General features: G+C 38.0%; 2 protein-coding genes across 4 annotated transcripts in view; one reads left to right on the forward strand and one right to left on the reverse strand.

Moving 5' to 3' along the window:
- The window catches only part of PAICS (phosphoribosylaminoimidazole carboxylase and phosphoribosylaminoimidazolesuccinocarboxamide synthase), a 41290-nt gene that overhangs the window by 17055 nt on the left and 5489 nt on the right, over positions 1 to 18746 (reverse strand). The window contains exons 3-10 of one of the 3 annotated variants that reach the window (XM_058023952.1): positions 15644 to 16081; positions 14537 to 14626; positions 13735 to 13806; positions 9526 to 9612; positions 6071 to 6142; positions 4973 to 5374; positions 3540 to 3605; positions 2326 to 2516 (exon numbers count right to left, since the gene is read on the reverse strand). In XM_058023952.1, coding sequence (XP_057879935.1) covers positions 2326 to 2516; positions 3540 to 3605; positions 4973 to 5374; positions 6071 to 6142; positions 9526 to 9612; positions 13735 to 13806; positions 14537 to 14626; positions 15644 to 16081 — 1418 coding nt within the window. The remainder of the gene's footprint in view (positions 1 to 2325; positions 2517 to 3539; positions 3606 to 4972; positions 5375 to 6070; positions 6143 to 9525; positions 9613 to 13734; positions 13807 to 14536; positions 14627 to 15643; positions 16082 to 18746) is intronic. The other 2 variants (XM_058023953.1, XM_058023954.1) reach the window with 2 other exon arrangements.
- Positions 1 to 18746, forward strand: part of PPAT (phosphoribosyl pyrophosphate amidotransferase) — a 43178-nt gene that overhangs the window by 6524 nt on the left and 17908 nt on the right. The window lies entirely within an intron of this gene.

Genomic DNA, 18746 nt, shown 5'->3' on the forward strand with positions numbered 1-18746 from the left:
CTCTCTGAAAAGTTTTCTGAGGGGAAAAAGCCCTTTACTTGGAAAGTAAACACACTTGTGTTCTTTTTTTCTGTCAGTTCTTGCTTCATGTCTACCACCTAGTGTTGACATGAACCATTTCCAAGTAGATGCAAGTGTGCTCTGCAATTTTCTGCTCTGACCTGCTAAGAATTCAGTGAGTTGTTTGCCTCAGTGCTTTTGTGTTGTTTTCACCTAAATAACAGCCTAAATTCATTCATATTCACCTAAATAACTTATATTTTATCTTCTGGAAGGAGATAAGGGTTTGTTTGGGTCATTGTACTGAATGACAGCAAGATTTGGAAAGATTTGCATCTTTGTGCATCATGCAGAATTTAAAGTGGAGTTTGTAGTCTCTAGCAGTGCTAAGTGCTTCCCTCAAGTTAGTGTTTCTTCTAAAAGGAGAGGCACACTGCAACAAAAATAACTTCAGCTGTTCAGAGTTAGTCCTGGAACATCTGGAAACTTGCTGAGCTACTTCAACTCACACAGAAAAACCATTTAGGGTCTTTTCTTACTAGATGGGCTAATCTTGTTTGAGGTTAGTGAGATGAACTGGTTTACAGGGCATCCAGCAAGAACTGAATTACCCAGAGTAGCATGGAGAAAGGGGAATCTTGTTGGAATGAGTTATCAAGTCAAGTCCAGCCTTGCATTCATGAAGCAGAGAAGGTAGAGCAAAACATGTAAGTTACCCATATTACCCATTTTCAGTACAGCTACTGGAAATAATTGAAATCATAATTTAATTGAACTAAACTTTTAAATGTACTGGTGCAAATTACAGGTGGGTCACACGTTTTTTTGATTCACATGTGGAAGGAGTAACCTGTGCTTTTAGTAGTGTGGGAATGGTGAGGTCTTCAGCTGACTCAGCATGTTCTATAGGGATACCTGACTGCTGTGATAGCAGGGGCAAACCTTATCCTCCTTCCAAAGACAACACTTCTGAATGCAAGAATTACAATGCAAGTTCAAGGATGTACCTTTGAACCAACCCATTGTAAAGAGAGAGAGAAGAAAGATTTTTAAACCAATGATGATACTAGTATTATTGGAAATTACAGTTTTAGTGACAGTACTGCAAACCACAGAAAGTTTATACTGAGAAATCAGTGTAAAATGAGAAAAGTGGTAGATAAGCATACACTGAAAAAACTCTGTATCCATGTATAAATTAACATTATCAAAAAGCTATTATTTTCTAGGAATCTCTCTCCTGACTTCTCAGAATTGTTTTAAAAATGCTAGTCAAATGGCAGATTAAATCCACCTTGGTGGAAAGTATTTGCCTTCGTAATATCTCTCATAAAAGAATTGACTAGGCAATAATTAAGCATAGAGCAGGAAATAATGCATTATATCCAGTAATATTTTTATGTAAAATTTAATGAAGAGAGACTTGGATGGAATTTAGACCTCTGTGTGTAAATAAACCTGGTGGCTGTTGCTGCTGCAATAAGGACTTGACTGTTTGACTTGAGTTGTGTCTCTGTATGTGCCCAGAACTGATCTGGCTTTGGCCGGGCTGTGTAGATCTCTGCCCAAACATGACTGAGATCCAGAAAGTTGTTTTGCTGGAAAAAAACTGAAAGAAAAACCCTGCAAATGTAATACAGACCATAAAGTACTTACACAACCACAAAATGAAGTAGTGGCTAGTAGGATTTCGCAGAATGACAGTTATGATACGGCATTTGTCTCTTAGCATGTCATGCATGTCATTGTTCCCTGCATTTTTTCTGTGTTTTCTGTGGGTTACTGGACATAACAGACCCCTTGCCAAGTAAATTGCCCAGTACCTTGACCCAGGGTAAATGTTGGTTAAGGAATTAAGAGTTGTATTTTCCCCATCAGCCCTGCCTAACCAAAAAGTTCTCCTATGGCTTCTACTGTTTGGTTAATTGCAGAGGGCTAACTTGTTAGAAAGACCATGGAGATGGCAATTGGAAACGAGGGGATGAAATTTCAACTGTACATGTTTTCTTTGATGAGTTAAAGTAGGCGTCAATTCTGTGTACTTTCTTTCAATTAAGACTGTTCATTGTGGCATGTCAGTGAACCAATATATATAGGCAGAGGTCATATTTTTTATTTGGCTAACTGACGTCACCACTAAAAGCTCATAGTAAAGGATTATGATGGAAACTCACACCTTGCTTTAGTGTAAATGACTGAAGGTGACTATATTAAAGGGAAGCAAGCATGTACTCATCTGGGTAACCTACACTTAAGTATGTCATTTCATGCTACCTGACAGAATCTATTTGCATGTTAATTTCATAGAAAGTTCATGAAACCAACCTGTTGTATGGCTGATGGATCAGTATACACCTGTGTTCTGTTGAGGTCTTGCATTTCTTCCTGCTTACAAAGCCTTTCAAACAGTAACTTTTTGCCTTCTGTTACTGTGTGCACTCTCTCTGTTAATAGTTTTTGGAAGTGGAGTATGGTGTTTTCAGAAGCATTTTTCTTAAGTGGAACAGGTGACACCTCTGTAGACAAAAAGCAAAATACGTGGTTAGAGTGCACAAGTCAATGAACTACTGACACTGAAGTTTAGCACATGCTGGATTTTCCTAAAGCTGTTCTTCTGATCTGCTTTTTGGCAGGCATTGCCTGGTGTTGTATAATGGATCATTGTATAATGGAGAGTAGGAATGCAGCAGACCCTATAAAAATCACTTATATCTCACACTTTCAGTTTTGCCTAGCTACAGCCCTCTCCAAGAGGTACTTACATAATAGGCAATAAATGAAAGTCTATTCAATCACACAGAGTGATTAATACAGAGTTAGTACAGTTTGTGGTGGTGAACTAAACAGGTTGAATTAAAAAACATAATGTTCAGATCATTTCTCATCATCTGTAGATATCATTTTAGTATTAAAAATAGTGGTGAGCTTCTTAAAACTAAGATTTTGTTCCTCATTGTTTGATTTTATTTAAGGCCTGTCAGTTTTGCAGGAAGAAAAATAAGCTGCTGCCTTCCCCATATCAGATCACATGCCACATATTTCTAGCCTTCTCATGATTTTTCTCTCTCCATGGTTCTCTATTCTATCTTGTCTTTGACACAGCTGTCTTAACCTGTTTTCTTGTGTACAGCACATTAGACATGTTTACAGACACAGTAGTGTAATATGAGGAAATCACATCCATGACTGCCTGTCCCTACTTTCCCTTAAGCAACATAATTGAGACCTCTTGTTTTTTAAATAGTATATTTTCTTTGCATATGATTCTTATAAATCAAGTAAGTTTTTCCTGATGTTTACCTCATTTATACCAGGGATGAGGACTGAAATATATAAATAAATTGCAATTTTCCTTAGGCCTACATTTTTATCAGAACTCGTCTTTTGCCAATTGTTGTGGGTGAGAGGAGAATGTTGGTTTGGAGCTTAGTGTTAAGTGCTAGGATTATGTTTTTTAACTATTTGAATACTGGATATAAGAATCTGTCATCCAATTCAACATCAGTGTAGAGATGCTTTTAAAAGTCAGGGGCTCTTACCATCATTCCATGTTTTTCTCTTGGTACTCAAAGATCCTGTGTTTGCTGTAGCATCTCCCACTGAAACTTAGAAGAGAAGAACAAGGTGACTAAGCCTCTTGTTGAGACTCTCAAGGCACAGTCATTCACACACCAAAAGGTTTTATATTACAAAAGCAAATACCCTAGGACAAGACACATTTATTTCACAGATTCCTCAAGCAGATTAATAATTGAAGCTTCTTTTCTGAAAGTTTATTGCTTTACTGGCCACTGCATCAGCACTCACAGATTACACAGTCCTTTTCCATCATGCTAAAATGTAAATCAGCCAGGTTGGTTGTAGGTGTTGACATATCCCATTCATGGAGAGTATAAACAAGCAGCAATATATTCAGTTTCTGTATTTGGAAGAAAATACATGTATTGAGGATGTGATCTAGCTCAAGTCTGAGGCAGGGGAGAACAGTCATCCCACAGCTTTATGGCTGTCATTCTAGCTGCAAGTAATGCACTACTGGGTAGTGCCCTTGGATAGCACATTAGGGCTCTGATTCATGACTGACTGAGGACAGCTGGCTTGAGCCTGGTTCCAGCAGTTTCTGCTCAAGCCGTCCACCTGGCCTTTGCTGCAGAAATGGTTCAACTCCTCAACTAACATTTGTGCTGTTGCAAACTATTTAACTCATTGAGAACAATCACAACTAGTTCTGCTTTACCTTAAGTCACTGAACCCTAAGTTGCAGAGTTTCAGATATTTCTTCTATGAAAGCCCTTAATCTGCCTGGAGCAGGGGCAGGTGCCCCTGAGGTCTGAAGCAATTGGCCAGTCACAAGAACCCTTAGAGCAGACATAAGATTAGCTGTGTGGTTCCTAGATCAGAGGATTTTTGATATGAAGATAGAGGCAGACTCTGTTGTGAAAATTGAATCTGCTTTAGCAAAATTAATACAATTATTACAAGCGCTCAAATAATCACTGTCCTGGATTTTTCTCTCTCTCCACTGCAGTGTGTATTGAATTAATATACTTTGGGGTTTTTGGAGTCCTCGAACTTAGCTTGATTGCTACTGATTTCTGCAGTTCCAAACAGTATGAGCTTGCAGCTGTCTACCCATCAGACTTTAAGTGCCTGCTGTATGTATGACCTCTAAAACCTGCCATGTGTTCTAGAACCATTTCACTGTGTGTCACTTAGGCTTTCAAAAGCAGATTCTCCAATAACACTGAACACTTCAGTGCTTTCACTTTTTGCTAATATTCTCACTTCTACCTGTCTCCACAGACCACTTGAGTTTCCTGAGTGTTCACTATGTGACCATGCAGATCGAGCTTCCCCAGTTATTTTCCCCTCCATTTCTGGCCACACATTTCACACCTACAGCATGGCTCAAACAGGCAATTTCAGAAAGTTCACTTGAAACACTTTATCTCATCACTGAAGTTTTTAGTACCTGATAGGAGACTTGGGCTTTCACATCCCCAGCCTGAGGTTCCCAGAGGCTGCCTTCTTAAGATAGAGTCAACTTCATCATAAAATCTCATTTTTCTCCTGGGATTTCCAAGATGCTCATTTTCTTTCTGCAGTGCACGGTATTCATATTTTAGGTTCTTGTACTTTGTGCGACATTGTTTCCAGTCTCTGTCTATACCACGTTTCATTAATCTTCTGGCAATTTCCTCAAATATTTCTTTATTTCTTGTGGCCCCTTCAAGCATTTGTTGTATCTTTTCATCTGACCATATGTTTATCAGAGCCCTAACTTCATTATCACTCCAGTGTTTTCCTGCTCCAGTATCATTAACTGTAATAACTTTAAAGTGATTTTGTGCTTCTTCCAAGGGAATGTGATTGTCTGAAAATATAAATAAAAAAAACTTAACTGTAAATGCTATAATGCATGCTAAATATACATATATGAAAGCATAATTGCAACTGATAATCAGTTAATGATTAATATTTTATATATTTTAATCTTTTATATCTTTATATTTTTATATTTTATAATTTTAATATCCATACACAATTCTTTTCTCTTAAGTATGCAAAATATGTAGCAAGTGGAATCTCTTGTTTCTCCAAGGCATCTAAAATTCAACATTTTGTTGCTATAATTGTGCCACTGTTGTGAAATTAAAGACATATATCCAAGTGTTACATGTAGAAAAGCAGTAATCACGAAGCTTTAAAGATCTCAGCATTGGTGAGAAGTGTGGTTTCAAATTAAAATGGCAATGTGCAAATGAAAAGGCTGCTTGGGATTCAACAGAAGAAGAAAAATCTTCAGACTTGAAAATAATCAGAAGTAGGCAGATGCTGCTCATTAGATTATGTATAGAAGGCAAAGTTGAACTACAGTATTAATACAAATTTTGCTCATGAAAGGGAAAGATCTATGAAACAAATTTTTAAGTTAACTAATAAAGCTAAAATGGAATCAGAAGCAGAAAAGTAGAGCTGTGTTTACAGTAGAGATGTGATTGCTCCAGCTTTGGTACTGAAAATAGAATGTGATTTATTTCATAATAAATGCATGAAAATTATTACTCACCTGTCCCAACCATCTGTTTTGCTACTGGCGTACAAGATCTGTCTTCTGAGGTAGTGCTTATAGAATCATCATCTATAGAAACACACAGTTTTAAATAGACTTGGATTTAGACAAATAAATTGCTATTATTATTGTCATCCTCTGTAGGAAACACCTCTTTCCACCTTAAAGTGTCCTAAGCCCTCAGTCTAACCCATTAGTTGTAGACATGAAGAATCACAGAATCATGGAATCATTTAAGATGGAAGCACTAATCATTTAGGATGGAGTTAACATTGCCAAGTCCACCAATAAGCCATGTCCTAAGTGCCACATCTACATGTCATTTAAATCCCTCCAGGGACAGTGACTCCACCACTGCTCAAGTCCAAGGTGACAGTTCTGCTGAGCTCCCTCCTTACCTCACCAAGAACTGAAAACACTGCCATTTTGTGATTGCTATTGCCAAGAGGCTCCAGCCACCCCCAGTCCTCTATTCACAAACATCAGGTGCAGTGGGTACCTCCCCTAGCTGGCTCCTTCACCAGCTGTGTCAGGAGTTGTCAGCCACACTCTCCAGGAACCTTCCTAGGCTGTGTCCTTTGCTCTGTTGTATTTCCAGCAGACTTCTGGTCAGCTGAAGTCCCCCCCAGGGGCCAGTGACTGGGAGATTTCTCCCAGCTGCTTGTGAAATATTTCAGCTGCCTCTTTGCCACACAGACTCCCACCAGGATACCTGCCTTGTTGCCTTTTCCTGATTCTTACCCATATGTCCTCAACCCTATTTGTCACCATCATGAGCTCTAGACAATCAAAACACTCTCTAACCTACAGACTACCCCACAGTCTCTCCTTTCTTGCCTCTCCCTTCTGCAATTTATAGCCATCCATTGCAGCACTCCAGCTGTGCAAGTCATCCCTCTGTGTCTTCAAGATGGAAACTGATACAGTTTTCCTGCTACACAATGGCTTCCAGCTTGTCCTGTTTGTTGCCCATGCTGTCTGCACTGGTGTGGATGAACCACAGCTGGGCTTTTGGAGGTGAAAAGCTCTAATTTCTATATGGCCATTCTCAGATGCTCCTGTGGTTTCTAACACATCAGTAACCCCTGCATGTCTTTGCTGATCTTCATTCCCCGACTACTAAGATAGCAGATCAAAGGACCTCTCTAGAACACCACCTCTCCCACCCATCAAACATTGGCATGTTGCCCCCAGGCTCTCTAGTTAAAGTCTGGTGTTATCTCTTCCCACCTGCAAATTTAGTTTAAAGCTCTTTCAATGAGTTCTGCTAACTTCTGTGTTAAGATCCTTTTCCTCCCTTTGAGATAGGTGCCAACAAGTCTGGTGTCTGGAACCATGACTGAAAATTCCAGTATTTTCCCAGTGTCAACAAGCTTGGAGACAGATAGTGATCTGCTGGTTCTTCCTGTTTTTTTCCCACATCATTCATTGCAACTGGAAGAAGAGAATGCTACTTGCTCTCGATCCTTCAACCAGTTGTTCCAATGCCCTGAAGTCTCTTTTTATTTGCAACTTCATTGTTGCCTGCTGAGAAATTATTGAAATTATCTATGAACATCAAAACCCTGCTTTGCTGATTCTGTGTTCATTTGCTCATGCTTGAACTATTCTGAGGCTGAAAGTTCGCTTTTGTGTGGACTTACATTTTGGGTTGGGAAGAAGAGAAAGATTAGTTCTGATTGTTTGCTAGGGGATGTCATAGACTAATTATGTTCAATACCACTTTTAGTAAAGAGTAGAAATAAATGTTTCTTTTATGTTTTGAACAGCTGAGTGCTTACTTAGGCTCTGTCAGAAATAAAGATTCTTTGTAAATAACCATGTTCATTTGATGTGCTTTCTGTAATGGTAGTTGCCAATATATGCACAAACTAGTACTTGGAATTCATATTTGCTCTATAACTTGTTTTCTCTTCAGTCATTTGGCAAACACTTGTTTTTCACAAGCTGTGTGCAAGCATATATTTTGTACCTGTGGAAAACTTGGAAATCATACTTTCATCAGCATGTGTATGTGATTTACTTGGGATACTAGAAAAAAAGTGGGTTTTCTCATAAACAGGCACCCTATAACTTTTGAGAAAACTCTTGCATCTTCCTTAACACTTGCAGCTGTTGGAAATGGGCTAAAAGAGAGCTGTAGGTCTACTCGTAGGCTCCTGAGAGATTCCTTTTTTTCAAACCCTTAACCAACCTCCCCATGGCTTCCATTTCTGTGCTCATTCTGACAACCATACTGGCTCTCTGGTCTCTTCCTGTCTTTGGCAGTGGCACTGGTGTAGTGCTGACTTGCATGATCACTGTGTTCAGTTGGATATTACATGATAGGGAGTTTCTGTGTATTAGGCAATCAGTTGAGCTGCATTACATTTTATTCTTCACTCTGCATTCATGTGACCTTGCTGTGTCTCAACTTTCAGGGTCACAGATTTACTTTATCCTCAGTGTCACCTGTGTTCCTGTGTGTCATTGTTATGATGGCATTGCTCTGATGTTGTCCTCAGTGTCACAGTCACTACAGTTGTCTTTCACGATCAAGATCAGCCAATGCAAACAGTTGTAAAGGGTGTCTAACATAGGATGTCTCAACATCCAAACTACAGATAACATAATTGCTGAAAAGGGAGCTCTTGCTTGGAATATGCCTGATGCATACAATAGAAATATTCTTATGGTAGAAACTTTCAGTGTCAAAGGCCAAAGAATTGCTGTTCACACAATCACTAAAATTGGGGGTTTTTCTATTAACTTCTGCATACAAACAGCATTACTGTAACGAATATTTTGATCCAGGGTGTCAGGCCACTCTATTTCAATGCTATATTTATTTCCTCTGATGTCTTTTTTTCATTATCATCTATAGTCTTATACTCATTTATTCCAGAATATTAGTATCCCTACTGTGTTCTAATGTTAAATTTTAACATTTTAAACAAATCTTCTCCTGATCACTTATCATTGAATATATGACTTCTACATATTGCTGAGGTGCTGATTTCAGTTTTATATTTAAAATAGTTCAGAATATATTTATGGAAATTTCTTGCTAGTAAATCATCTGATACTAAATGCAGTCATTAAGTAGTTTGAAAATACAGGCAATGTATAAAATGTTCTGACTTTCTGAGACAGCCATTTACCTTTCCATTTTATCCTCTCTAGCAACTGTGTAAGAGAAACCATAGTTGTGTCACAATCAATTGCAGACTAATCATACTCATCATAAAAAGGAGCATGTTGTCTGGGAAAATAAGATTTTGTTATAATTATGGGAAGGGGAAATAAGTGTTCATACATTTCTGCACTATGAAATCAAACAAAACCCATAATTTATCATAACCTAGAGGTAGAACAAGTGTAATTTGCTGGAATAACATATGAACCTTTGGAATCTGCAATGCCAGTAAAGTAGAATGTCCTGTTAAAAATATTATGACAAAGTCCTGACCTACCTATATCAATTGTCTCCTTCTTTATTTGTGTAGCTTCCAGAGCTGATGGGGTGGAGTTGGCTAAGTCCCCCTCATCTTCAAGGGTTTCTGTAAAAAATAATAATTTACAGAGTTCTTATTAACTAAACACGTCTTGAGTGATGTCTTGAGAATCAACTACTCAGAATGCTGCTGATAACTTCTGTTAAAGGTTTCCTCTCTTAATACATTAAAGCTGCCATTTATCTGCTGTAATAGGCTTAAGAACAGAGTGTTCCTGCTTATAAAGTAAGTCCAGAACATCACCTAACAGCTGCAGTAGATAAGTTTATGGGTTACATGTGCAAACTCTTAAGTTATTTTAACCTGGATCAGGATTTGTAGAATGGTTCACTGATGGTGGGTGTAAGATATCTAGTTACTGATAAATGTTCTTGCAGCAGAACAGGCAAGACAGTGACTTGCATAAAGGGTGCAATATTTACTGAAATTATTGAAAGACTTCCAAGTGACTGATGCAAAGAGTGTTTGAATTAGCCCCAAAAAGGAGCAAGGGACCCTGACACATCAGGGTGCTGTGCTTAGACAATTGATCTGTAAGGCTGCTTGCGTGATGGAGACAATGTACTAAAGCCTGTCCTGAGAGCATCTCTGCTGCTATAGCTTGCAGGGGTTTACATCACACAGCTGGGTGACAGAGGTGTCCCTGGGCTCCCCTCCATGGGGAGGAGATCTCCACTCCTCTGCCATTGGCCCACTGGTGTTAAGGGAAAATTCCACCCCTCTGCCCTAGGACAGAGGTATGGGCAGGTGGATGATGCAACTGGTCGTGCTGATCCTCGCTTCCCAGTGAGGACACTGCTCTACAGAGATTACACTGTGAAGGCCACATCATGGATCAAATGGATCAATGACAGCAGTTTTCTGGCTCCCAGCCTGTTCTCAGTCCAGTCAAGAATATTGCCCCTAAACATTGAGCAATGAAGTTTCATCTAGAGCCATTTTATTAAAAATTACCCCCAGATCAATACAGCTTTGTTTGCATCAGATGTTCTTTATGATGAGACTAGCATCACATGTTTTTTTTCTTCTTTTTTTTTTTTCTTTTTTTTTTTTTTGTGAGCCAAGAATGTGGGTAGGGAGCCTGGCTTGTTTTCTAAGGCACCTTTCAGAGTTTTGGAGGGAGGGCACAAAAAGAGTAAGACTGAGCCAAACAGAACAAGCCATCAACAGTTTTTGGCATGGATAAAACACAGTGGCTCCATCTGAGTTGTCAGTGAAGCTATAGACAGTTGCCAGCAAATATGCTTAATCTCTACTTTGTGTTTAGGCACTGCTCACAAGGCCACCCGAGCAATGCTGTCACAGTCTTTCCTTTCACCCACTCAGACTGATACAAGCTCTGTTCTCTTTTGGCACTCTGTCAGCATCACTAATTATCTTGTTTTCTGGCTCATGAGGCAAGATTAGTAATTTGTCTCCTAATCCTCACTCTCATGTGTGTCTTGAATAATTTAAAAGGGAATTGGGATATGTTAAAACTAAGGAAAATTTTTAGTGTGTGGCTTATGTTTACACTCCAGCAAGTTGCAAAGTTGCTGCTGTGTCATACAGATCTGTGAGAGTGGATGCAGAAAACTGTGGATACACAGTTAAGAGTTTATGTCTGCAGCCCAAATATGCCTAGGCTAAGGCAGTGAATAATCAAGAACTTTAGGGTTTGCACTTCTCTGGAACAATGCCTTACACTAGCCTGGGGCACATGTATGTAAACATTATCTTTTGACTTTATATCTGTACATTTTAAAATTCCTTGCACACAGCAGCAAGTGTTCAAGCCAATGTTAAGTGCCTGAGTCTGTACCAACTTAAAATCTTAACTTTAAACAACAAGTTTTTTAAAAACCCTTGCTTAGGAATGTATCTTGGAAGTGTCACTACATCAAATTTGTTCTGAGAGGGACATATAGTAAAGTGTAGGGGGTATCAAAAATCCTAAGAAAATAAAGACAAGGAAAGGAATTTGTTTGACATAAAAATACTTGTAGGTATTTTTAAGAACATTAGGCTAGTGGTATTTCTTAGAAACCTGTTTTCATCTCCACTGTTGTACCCTAGCACTTCAAATTTAATCAACCCTATACATACACTCTGTGGTCATACTACTAAGTCTGACACACGTGCAATGTACATGGAGTTTGGATTGACAAGACTGCATAGATGGAAGTAATTGGTGTCTGAACAGATTTGTTACTTTTAGTAACAACTAAAAGTGATTCCACGAAATTGAAAACATCAGTGAAAATGAATAATAAGGTTTTATTTGCAGATCGATTCAATGTGGGGTATGTTTTACCAAAAGAGAGCAAGCTGCAGTGTCCCTAGCCTATCACAGGACGCTTTAGCTGAAAACCCAGGGCTGGAGACTGTTGTGGTTCTTCTGTTCCCCCAGCTGGGCAGTGCTGACAGTGGCGTCAGGAACCAGGACAGGCTGTGCAAGGAGCTGGGAGAGTTTATTTACATTTATGGGCATTCTCAGGTGGGCATTTGCTGCTCTTTGAGTAACAAATTCATATGGGCAGAGGAGAAAAACAATACCATGGCACATCAAATAACTAATTGCTCTCCTGAAATTGGTGTATTTGTCTTTTCACTAACACCACCTTAGTATTTTTCTTACTAGAGCATGGCAAACCCAAACGGGCTGTTAATAAAGACTGGCAGTGGTGACAGTGTTACTGTGGCTCCTAACTCAGATTCACCTGTAAGATCATGAGAAGCACGTTCACTCTGAAGCAACTCCTGCATCTTCTGTGCATTTACACAGCTGCAGTTTCCAGAAGGCAATGCCTGCCCAGGCTAACTCATATATATGTGTATGTATATGGGCAAGTGCATATACAGCTCTGGCTGCAGAGTACATTAACTGATAAGGAAGATACCCAGATATGAGTTTAACAGAATTTCTGAGTTCTCATTTGTGCCAAATTGAGGTTTTCTACAATTTTTTTTCAAGGCACACAAATACCTATAAATTTAATAATTCCACGCCTGTTGAGAAACACTTTTCTACAAAAGTTCTGTTGAATATGCAGCTTTTTAAAAAAGTGACATTCTAAATGCCAATGATTGTGAGACATTACTCATATCAAACAACCAATGTAATGTATCAGTGCCTTTTCACTATTTATCAGTGTGTATATTTATGAGTACGGAGCTACGTACAATCTCTTTACTTAACAGTTTCTCACTTCAAAATTACTTGGACTGTCTAGGAAAAGCATGTACCACAATTAGTGAACAAAGAGTCTCCATGATGTTGTAACATAAAAAATGTGCATCTTTTCTCTGTTTTATGCAATACCATTTATGCAATACTATTTATGTCACCATTAATAAAATTAAAGACTAGGTGTGTTTTACCATCTGCAAAAAAAGTATTTGAATGTGTATTGTTTGTTTTGGAATGAGGGAAAGAATTTTGCAAACTGAACTCTTTTGTTGGTTTTGCCTTGGAGTGTGGTTTTGCATTCCCCCACAGAAGTTTGAAAAATAGTCTTAAGAGTGGAAATGCTGAGCCACAGACACTTTTGAACCACTTACTATTTTAATTTTTCCCCACAAAATCATACTTCATTTACAATTACCCAGAAACAAAGAAACTATGAAATTAAAATACACATATTTGAAAAGGGAGATGGTAACCAAGGTAAACTACAGATATCTTTACACCTACACTTATCTTAAATGACAGAAATTTGTACTCAGGATTTTACTAGCTATTCATTTTAAATAGCTGGTTTGGAAGAGTGCAGTCCAACTTACAATTTTACATAGCACCAGTAAGTTGAAAACTGCCAGACAACAGTTAAGGAGCACTGCTGAATCACTGCATTATTACAATGTCTTACTACTGTCCATGTGTGTGTAGTAATTGTACTTGTCAATGGGTAGAAATTGAATTAAATATATTTTTAAGCAGTCTTAACTGGATCCCACAAAATGCTGTTTATTTCTTTCATATTTGTCTCTCTGAAAATGAGGTCCCTATAGGCAATGCACTTTTCATGACAACCTCTTTTTCTCCATGGAATGCATCAAGTGCCCATGGTGAGCTGGTAAAAGGTCGCTTATTTTTTAGTAAATTTAAATTTTAATTGCTATTGAATGAAAAAAGCCAAAAATGTTAATCTCTGGTATACCTTAAATTACAATCATCTCTTTACTTACTTGTCATATTTGTTTCTTTGGTTATATGCAGAGCTGCCCGACTCTCTGGAGTAGTGTTTACAGTAACATCATCTGTCAGAAGATTTTTAATTTGATATTAAAATCTTACAAGTTTACATTAGACCATTTAAAATTCTGTAAGACTACTCCTTAATGCTTAATTTAGACCATGTTCTGCCTCACACTACTGAAAGAGAACATGAGGTGCTCTGTTGTGGAAAATAAAACTTGTCGGCCTGAGAGACTTTCATGTGTCTCCAGCTGAATGTTAAACTTCTGCTTCCCCTGAAATTTGTTTTCAGATGTAAACCATAATATTTCTTTGTGAAGAACAGAGCATATGACCTTGATATTCAGTGAGACTCCTTAATGAAGTTTTCATCCCCTGACATGAGCATTTACACAATTATATCCTGATCACGTATTGTGAAAAAGAGATGCTGTATTAGTTCATGCCCAGGAGACTGAAAAATTCCAATCCTTAGGAAGAACATAGTTTAAGTAAATGTACTGTAATGCAGTAGGACATTGTACTCAACTTCCTTAAACTTGTTTCTTCTCTACATTCTGCGTCACAAGTCTCTGAAATGATTACTTACAGGACTGATTTTATCAAATTTAGCACGTCATTGTAGATGTGTGCGCAAGTACGGGATGGTTATCTCTATGGCATTATCTCTTGTTTTAAGTTTTTTAGGTCTCTGAATTTTCTACCAGTAATTACATTTGGGCTTATTTTAGAAATTAATTTTAATTTACTAAATTTAGGTATTTATATAAAATAGAAGACTTTTCAGATTACCTGAATCAGAAACTTTCTTTATATCTGCAACCTGTAGGTCTTCTGACGTATTACTAACAGAGTCCTCTTCACCTGTGTCTCCAGGCATTTCTGTGTAAATAATGCTAAATTAATTATGGCACTGAATTTCTATACTTTATAAGAACACCTGTGATGTATCAAATTAAAAAGTCCATCCAGCCTCAGATGCTCTTTACTTTAGCAGGCAAAGTAGATGCATTAGCAAAACATGTAGAAATGGCAACTGAAGAGTGAATCTTCCCCCAAAATGTTCTCACAGTTTTCAGCCAGGCTGTCTTTGTGTAATATTTTTCTTGACTTCTCCCATTACTTTATTAACTTCCAGTCTTACATTTGGCCAACATAGTATCATCCCCTCATCTCAACTAAAAGTTTAATGTTTAATTCTGTTCTTAAACAACAAGCATGTTTCTGGTTGTACATACCAATAAAAGTGTTTTAACTTTTGGGTAGTGTAGGTTCATCAGTCTACTCTAATTCTGCACTGATTACCATTGTCAATAACCACCCAAAACCAAAGGCAGACTCTGCCAGCATTCTTAGTGCTGTTCCTTTTGCTATTTTCACTATTGTCTCACCTGTTTGGGAGTCTTGCTCCAAAGCCCAATCAAACTGAGTTATTTGGGACCATAAGAGAAAGACAATTTAGATGTTAATTTTTTTAACCAATGTCTGTTACTACAGATTTCTTTTGCTCAATGTCTTAATTTTTCCAGTAACATAGTCTGACTATCTCTCTGATTCATTTCTGTTTTCTAAACTGGAAACAGTGTCTTCTGACATGACTGACTGGAATTGTCTCTCTGTATCATTTTATCCTATGTTTTAATATTTTTTTTTTCCTCTTTTTGCTTCTGAGTTCTATTTAAAAAGTACAGGGAAATCACTCAATCTGAAATATTACCTTATAACAAAAGACAAAACTACTGGACAAAATAGTTCATTTCTATTTAGTGTTTTTCCACACCAGCCAATTGGTTAATCTCTCTGTTTGTGCTTTTTGAGTTTTCTTTTTTTTTTTTAAGATCTCTCTAGTGCTGGAAAACTAAAAATGTTAAATGATATATGGGTAGTTGAAGTACTTACCTACGGAATCCTTTTCTGATTTTGCTTCTGTCCATTCTGGAGGCCTCTCACTTTCATCATTATCTGATTTACTTGTTTGTTCCATTGTGCAGTGCCCCAGAATAGCATCCAGTTCATTAAAAAATTTCATACTTTTACTCGTACTCCCTGAGTCTTGGGCACTTTTTACACTCTTGTATTCGTGTTTCAGATTTTTGTATTTTGTCCTGCACTGCTTCCAGTCCCTGTCAATTCCAAACTTTTGCAGTCTAGCAGCAACCTGCTCAAATATTCTTTTATTTCTCACTGTCCCCTCCAATTGTTGCTGGATATTTTTGTCTGACCATATGCGTATCAAAGCTCTGACTTCATTGACAGTCCAGTGTTTTCCTCCTTCATTTGCCACTGTAGGAATGAAAGCCGCTGCTTTGGAAGCCTCTACTGCTGACGCTGGATTACCTGCATTGTGTGGGGCAGGGGAGAGACAGACATTTGTTACCTGCATTGGGTGGCTGGGGTGGGGAAAGGACAGAGAGAATGAGAGTGCAGGACGCTGTTTAAAGACAGAGCAGAGGTGACATTAAAATCAAGCTATTGGTTATTAATTTTTCAGCATTTTTGTTAATTCTGATATAATTTTTGCTTTCACTTGAAGACAGATACTAAGATAGCACATGTATATTTAATTAATCTAAGAGGAACATTTTTTTCTTCTGTGTCCTGATACACTAAATTTTTACCTGTAAGACCTTTGGGAACATCTGATGAGCTGCTTTGTCCTTCAGACATTAGAGAGGAGAAGAGAACTGTTGGGAAGATGGGATGTGCTGCATGAGCACAATAATAAATTAGCCCCAAGTCACTGACACTAGCATCCAGACTTAACACTCTGCATTCATGCCATAACCTTAGTTTTTACACACATGGAGGGATTTAACCTGGGTAAGGATCTAAAGAATCTGATCCTTCTTAACAAAGCACCCAAGTTGTGAGGGGAGCAGAGGAATGGAGACTTTTGCTTAAGTAAAACATTTGTGGGCTAGAACCCAGTTCTCATGGCATAGAACCTGCACCTTTCTCAGGGCAGATCAATCAAAAATATTTGGGTTTTTTTAGTAAAAATCAGTGTGAGTTGTCTTACTCTGCATAACTAAGATATTTTTCCATTTTCTCCAGTCTACTTTATTTTTGAACGTTATGAGGCCACCCATGCAATAACTTAAAACACTGAAATATTATATATTTTAGTTTTTTAATGTTTCCTTGTTTCTATTTATGAATTTTCTTTAAGACTTTGTTTTGGTTATAAGATTAGTTTGGAAAGGGTTTTCTCATGCATTTTCTCTTTGAAAAAATAACTGAAAAACCCCAAATGAACAAACCCAAAACTATTTCCAGGGCATGATCACATGAAGCAGCATGAAAGTGCACTGTAACTGACAGGTTTTTACAGTCATACTGCAGTGATGCCTTTGTCAGTGTCCTTTTCTGGAAGAGCAAACCAGATGATGGGGGTTTGATACTTTATAGCCACTGAGATGTGTGTGATGGCAATAGTATCGAACCCTTGATTGTGCACAGAGCTTCAGTGGAGCACATTTATAACAACCTGTCTGGGGACAAACTTGTCCTAGATAAAGCCATTCCTTGCTAGTCTCCATAATTCATTCTAGTTGTCAAAAAGTTGTTGTAACAGATATATTTGTTTTTCCTTATAGTCCGGGGTTAATCAGGACTAGGCAGTGTAGTTGAGAAGGGTAATTTTCAGGTGGCACATCAATTATGCTTTCTCCATTTCTTCCTGAGGGAGTGAAATAAAATGCTGATTTACTGGTGAATCAAACCATAGGAACTGCCACAGATGATAACTGCTGACATCAGATAGGCCAGAGAGAAAGGGCCTAGGGAAGATGACAAGAAGAGAGGATGAAGAGTGCAAGGAGGTGCTCTCTACACTTCCCAGTCAAAGCCATAGAGCACGGGGGCATCTGGGAGGAATGAAGGTTCTTTACTCTTTGTATAGGCCAGTATTTCTCACTAGTCATTTCCAACTGAGCTCACTTTTGGTTGTGGATATTAGTTCAAATGAGTTCTGGTGACTTGGTGTATTGCTTGCTTATTCTGCTGTGTGCAAAGTGAGAAATGGTGTGTTGTTTGTTTCTCATTCCATGTAAAAAACATTTTGATTCAAAATATCCTGCCTACAAGAACTGCTTTGAAACAAAGTTGTTATGTGCAGTGCAAAAATTTTCCTAATATCTTAAAAGCATTTTAATTTGTTTTTAAAAAACATGTTTAAGCAGGATATACATTATTTTTTTTATCTGAAAGATGCATTTATTCCATATTTAATCTTCTTCTAATCTTCCTCAAACCTGAGAAATCTGCTGAAATAAAACTAAAATATTAGGCATTATAGATACAAAGGGGTCAACATTTTTCTTTCAGTGGTTTCTGAGATAGTGCCTGAATCTTACAGACTAGAGGAGGTACTGGGGGAGGGCATTCTAGTACTAGTACATACTTGAACCCATGCAATTGAAGTTATTTTGCTGACTTTGTGAAAGCAGCTTCCTCAGAATTGAAGATTTTTCTGCTTGGCAGTGTGCTGAGCGCTGAGAAATAAAAAACATGTTCCTGTAAAATTTGATCCAGACACTTTCTGCATGTTTTGTTCATATGCATGAAGTATTTTATATGTGCATAAATTCCATGTGACATTCAGGTCTCTTCCTTAATTTCTTTCTGTGCCAGGCAGGAGGAGTGTAATGTGTAACATTATAGCCACAGGCTTAGCCTGTGCCTTGTTTACTTCCCAAATATGGCACCTTGCAGATTTTGTAATGGAAATTGTTGTAACTGGGCTGGAATGTATACTAAGGCATAGAGGGTATATAAAAAATAGAAAGAGCATGTAGGAAATTCAGGACAGCTGCTGTTCATCCAGGCAATGTACCAGCACATCAGTTGCTTCAATCTGCCTAAAATGTGTTTGTTTCTCCATTTCCTGTAGCTTTCCCTTGAAGGGGCTCACGCCTAGGATGCTCTTCCTCTTTCTATCTTGCCATATTTATGCCCTTGCTTTTGTAACTTTGCTGAGCAAAACTACTAGAGTAGGACATTT

Source organism: Melospiza georgiana, chromosome 5 (genome assembly GCF_028018845.1).
Source record: "Melospiza georgiana isolate bMelGeo1 chromosome 5, bMelGeo1.pri, whole genome shotgun sequence".
NCBI classification, from domain to species: domain Eukaryota; kingdom Metazoa; phylum Chordata; class Aves; order Passeriformes; family Passerellidae; genus Melospiza; species Melospiza georgiana.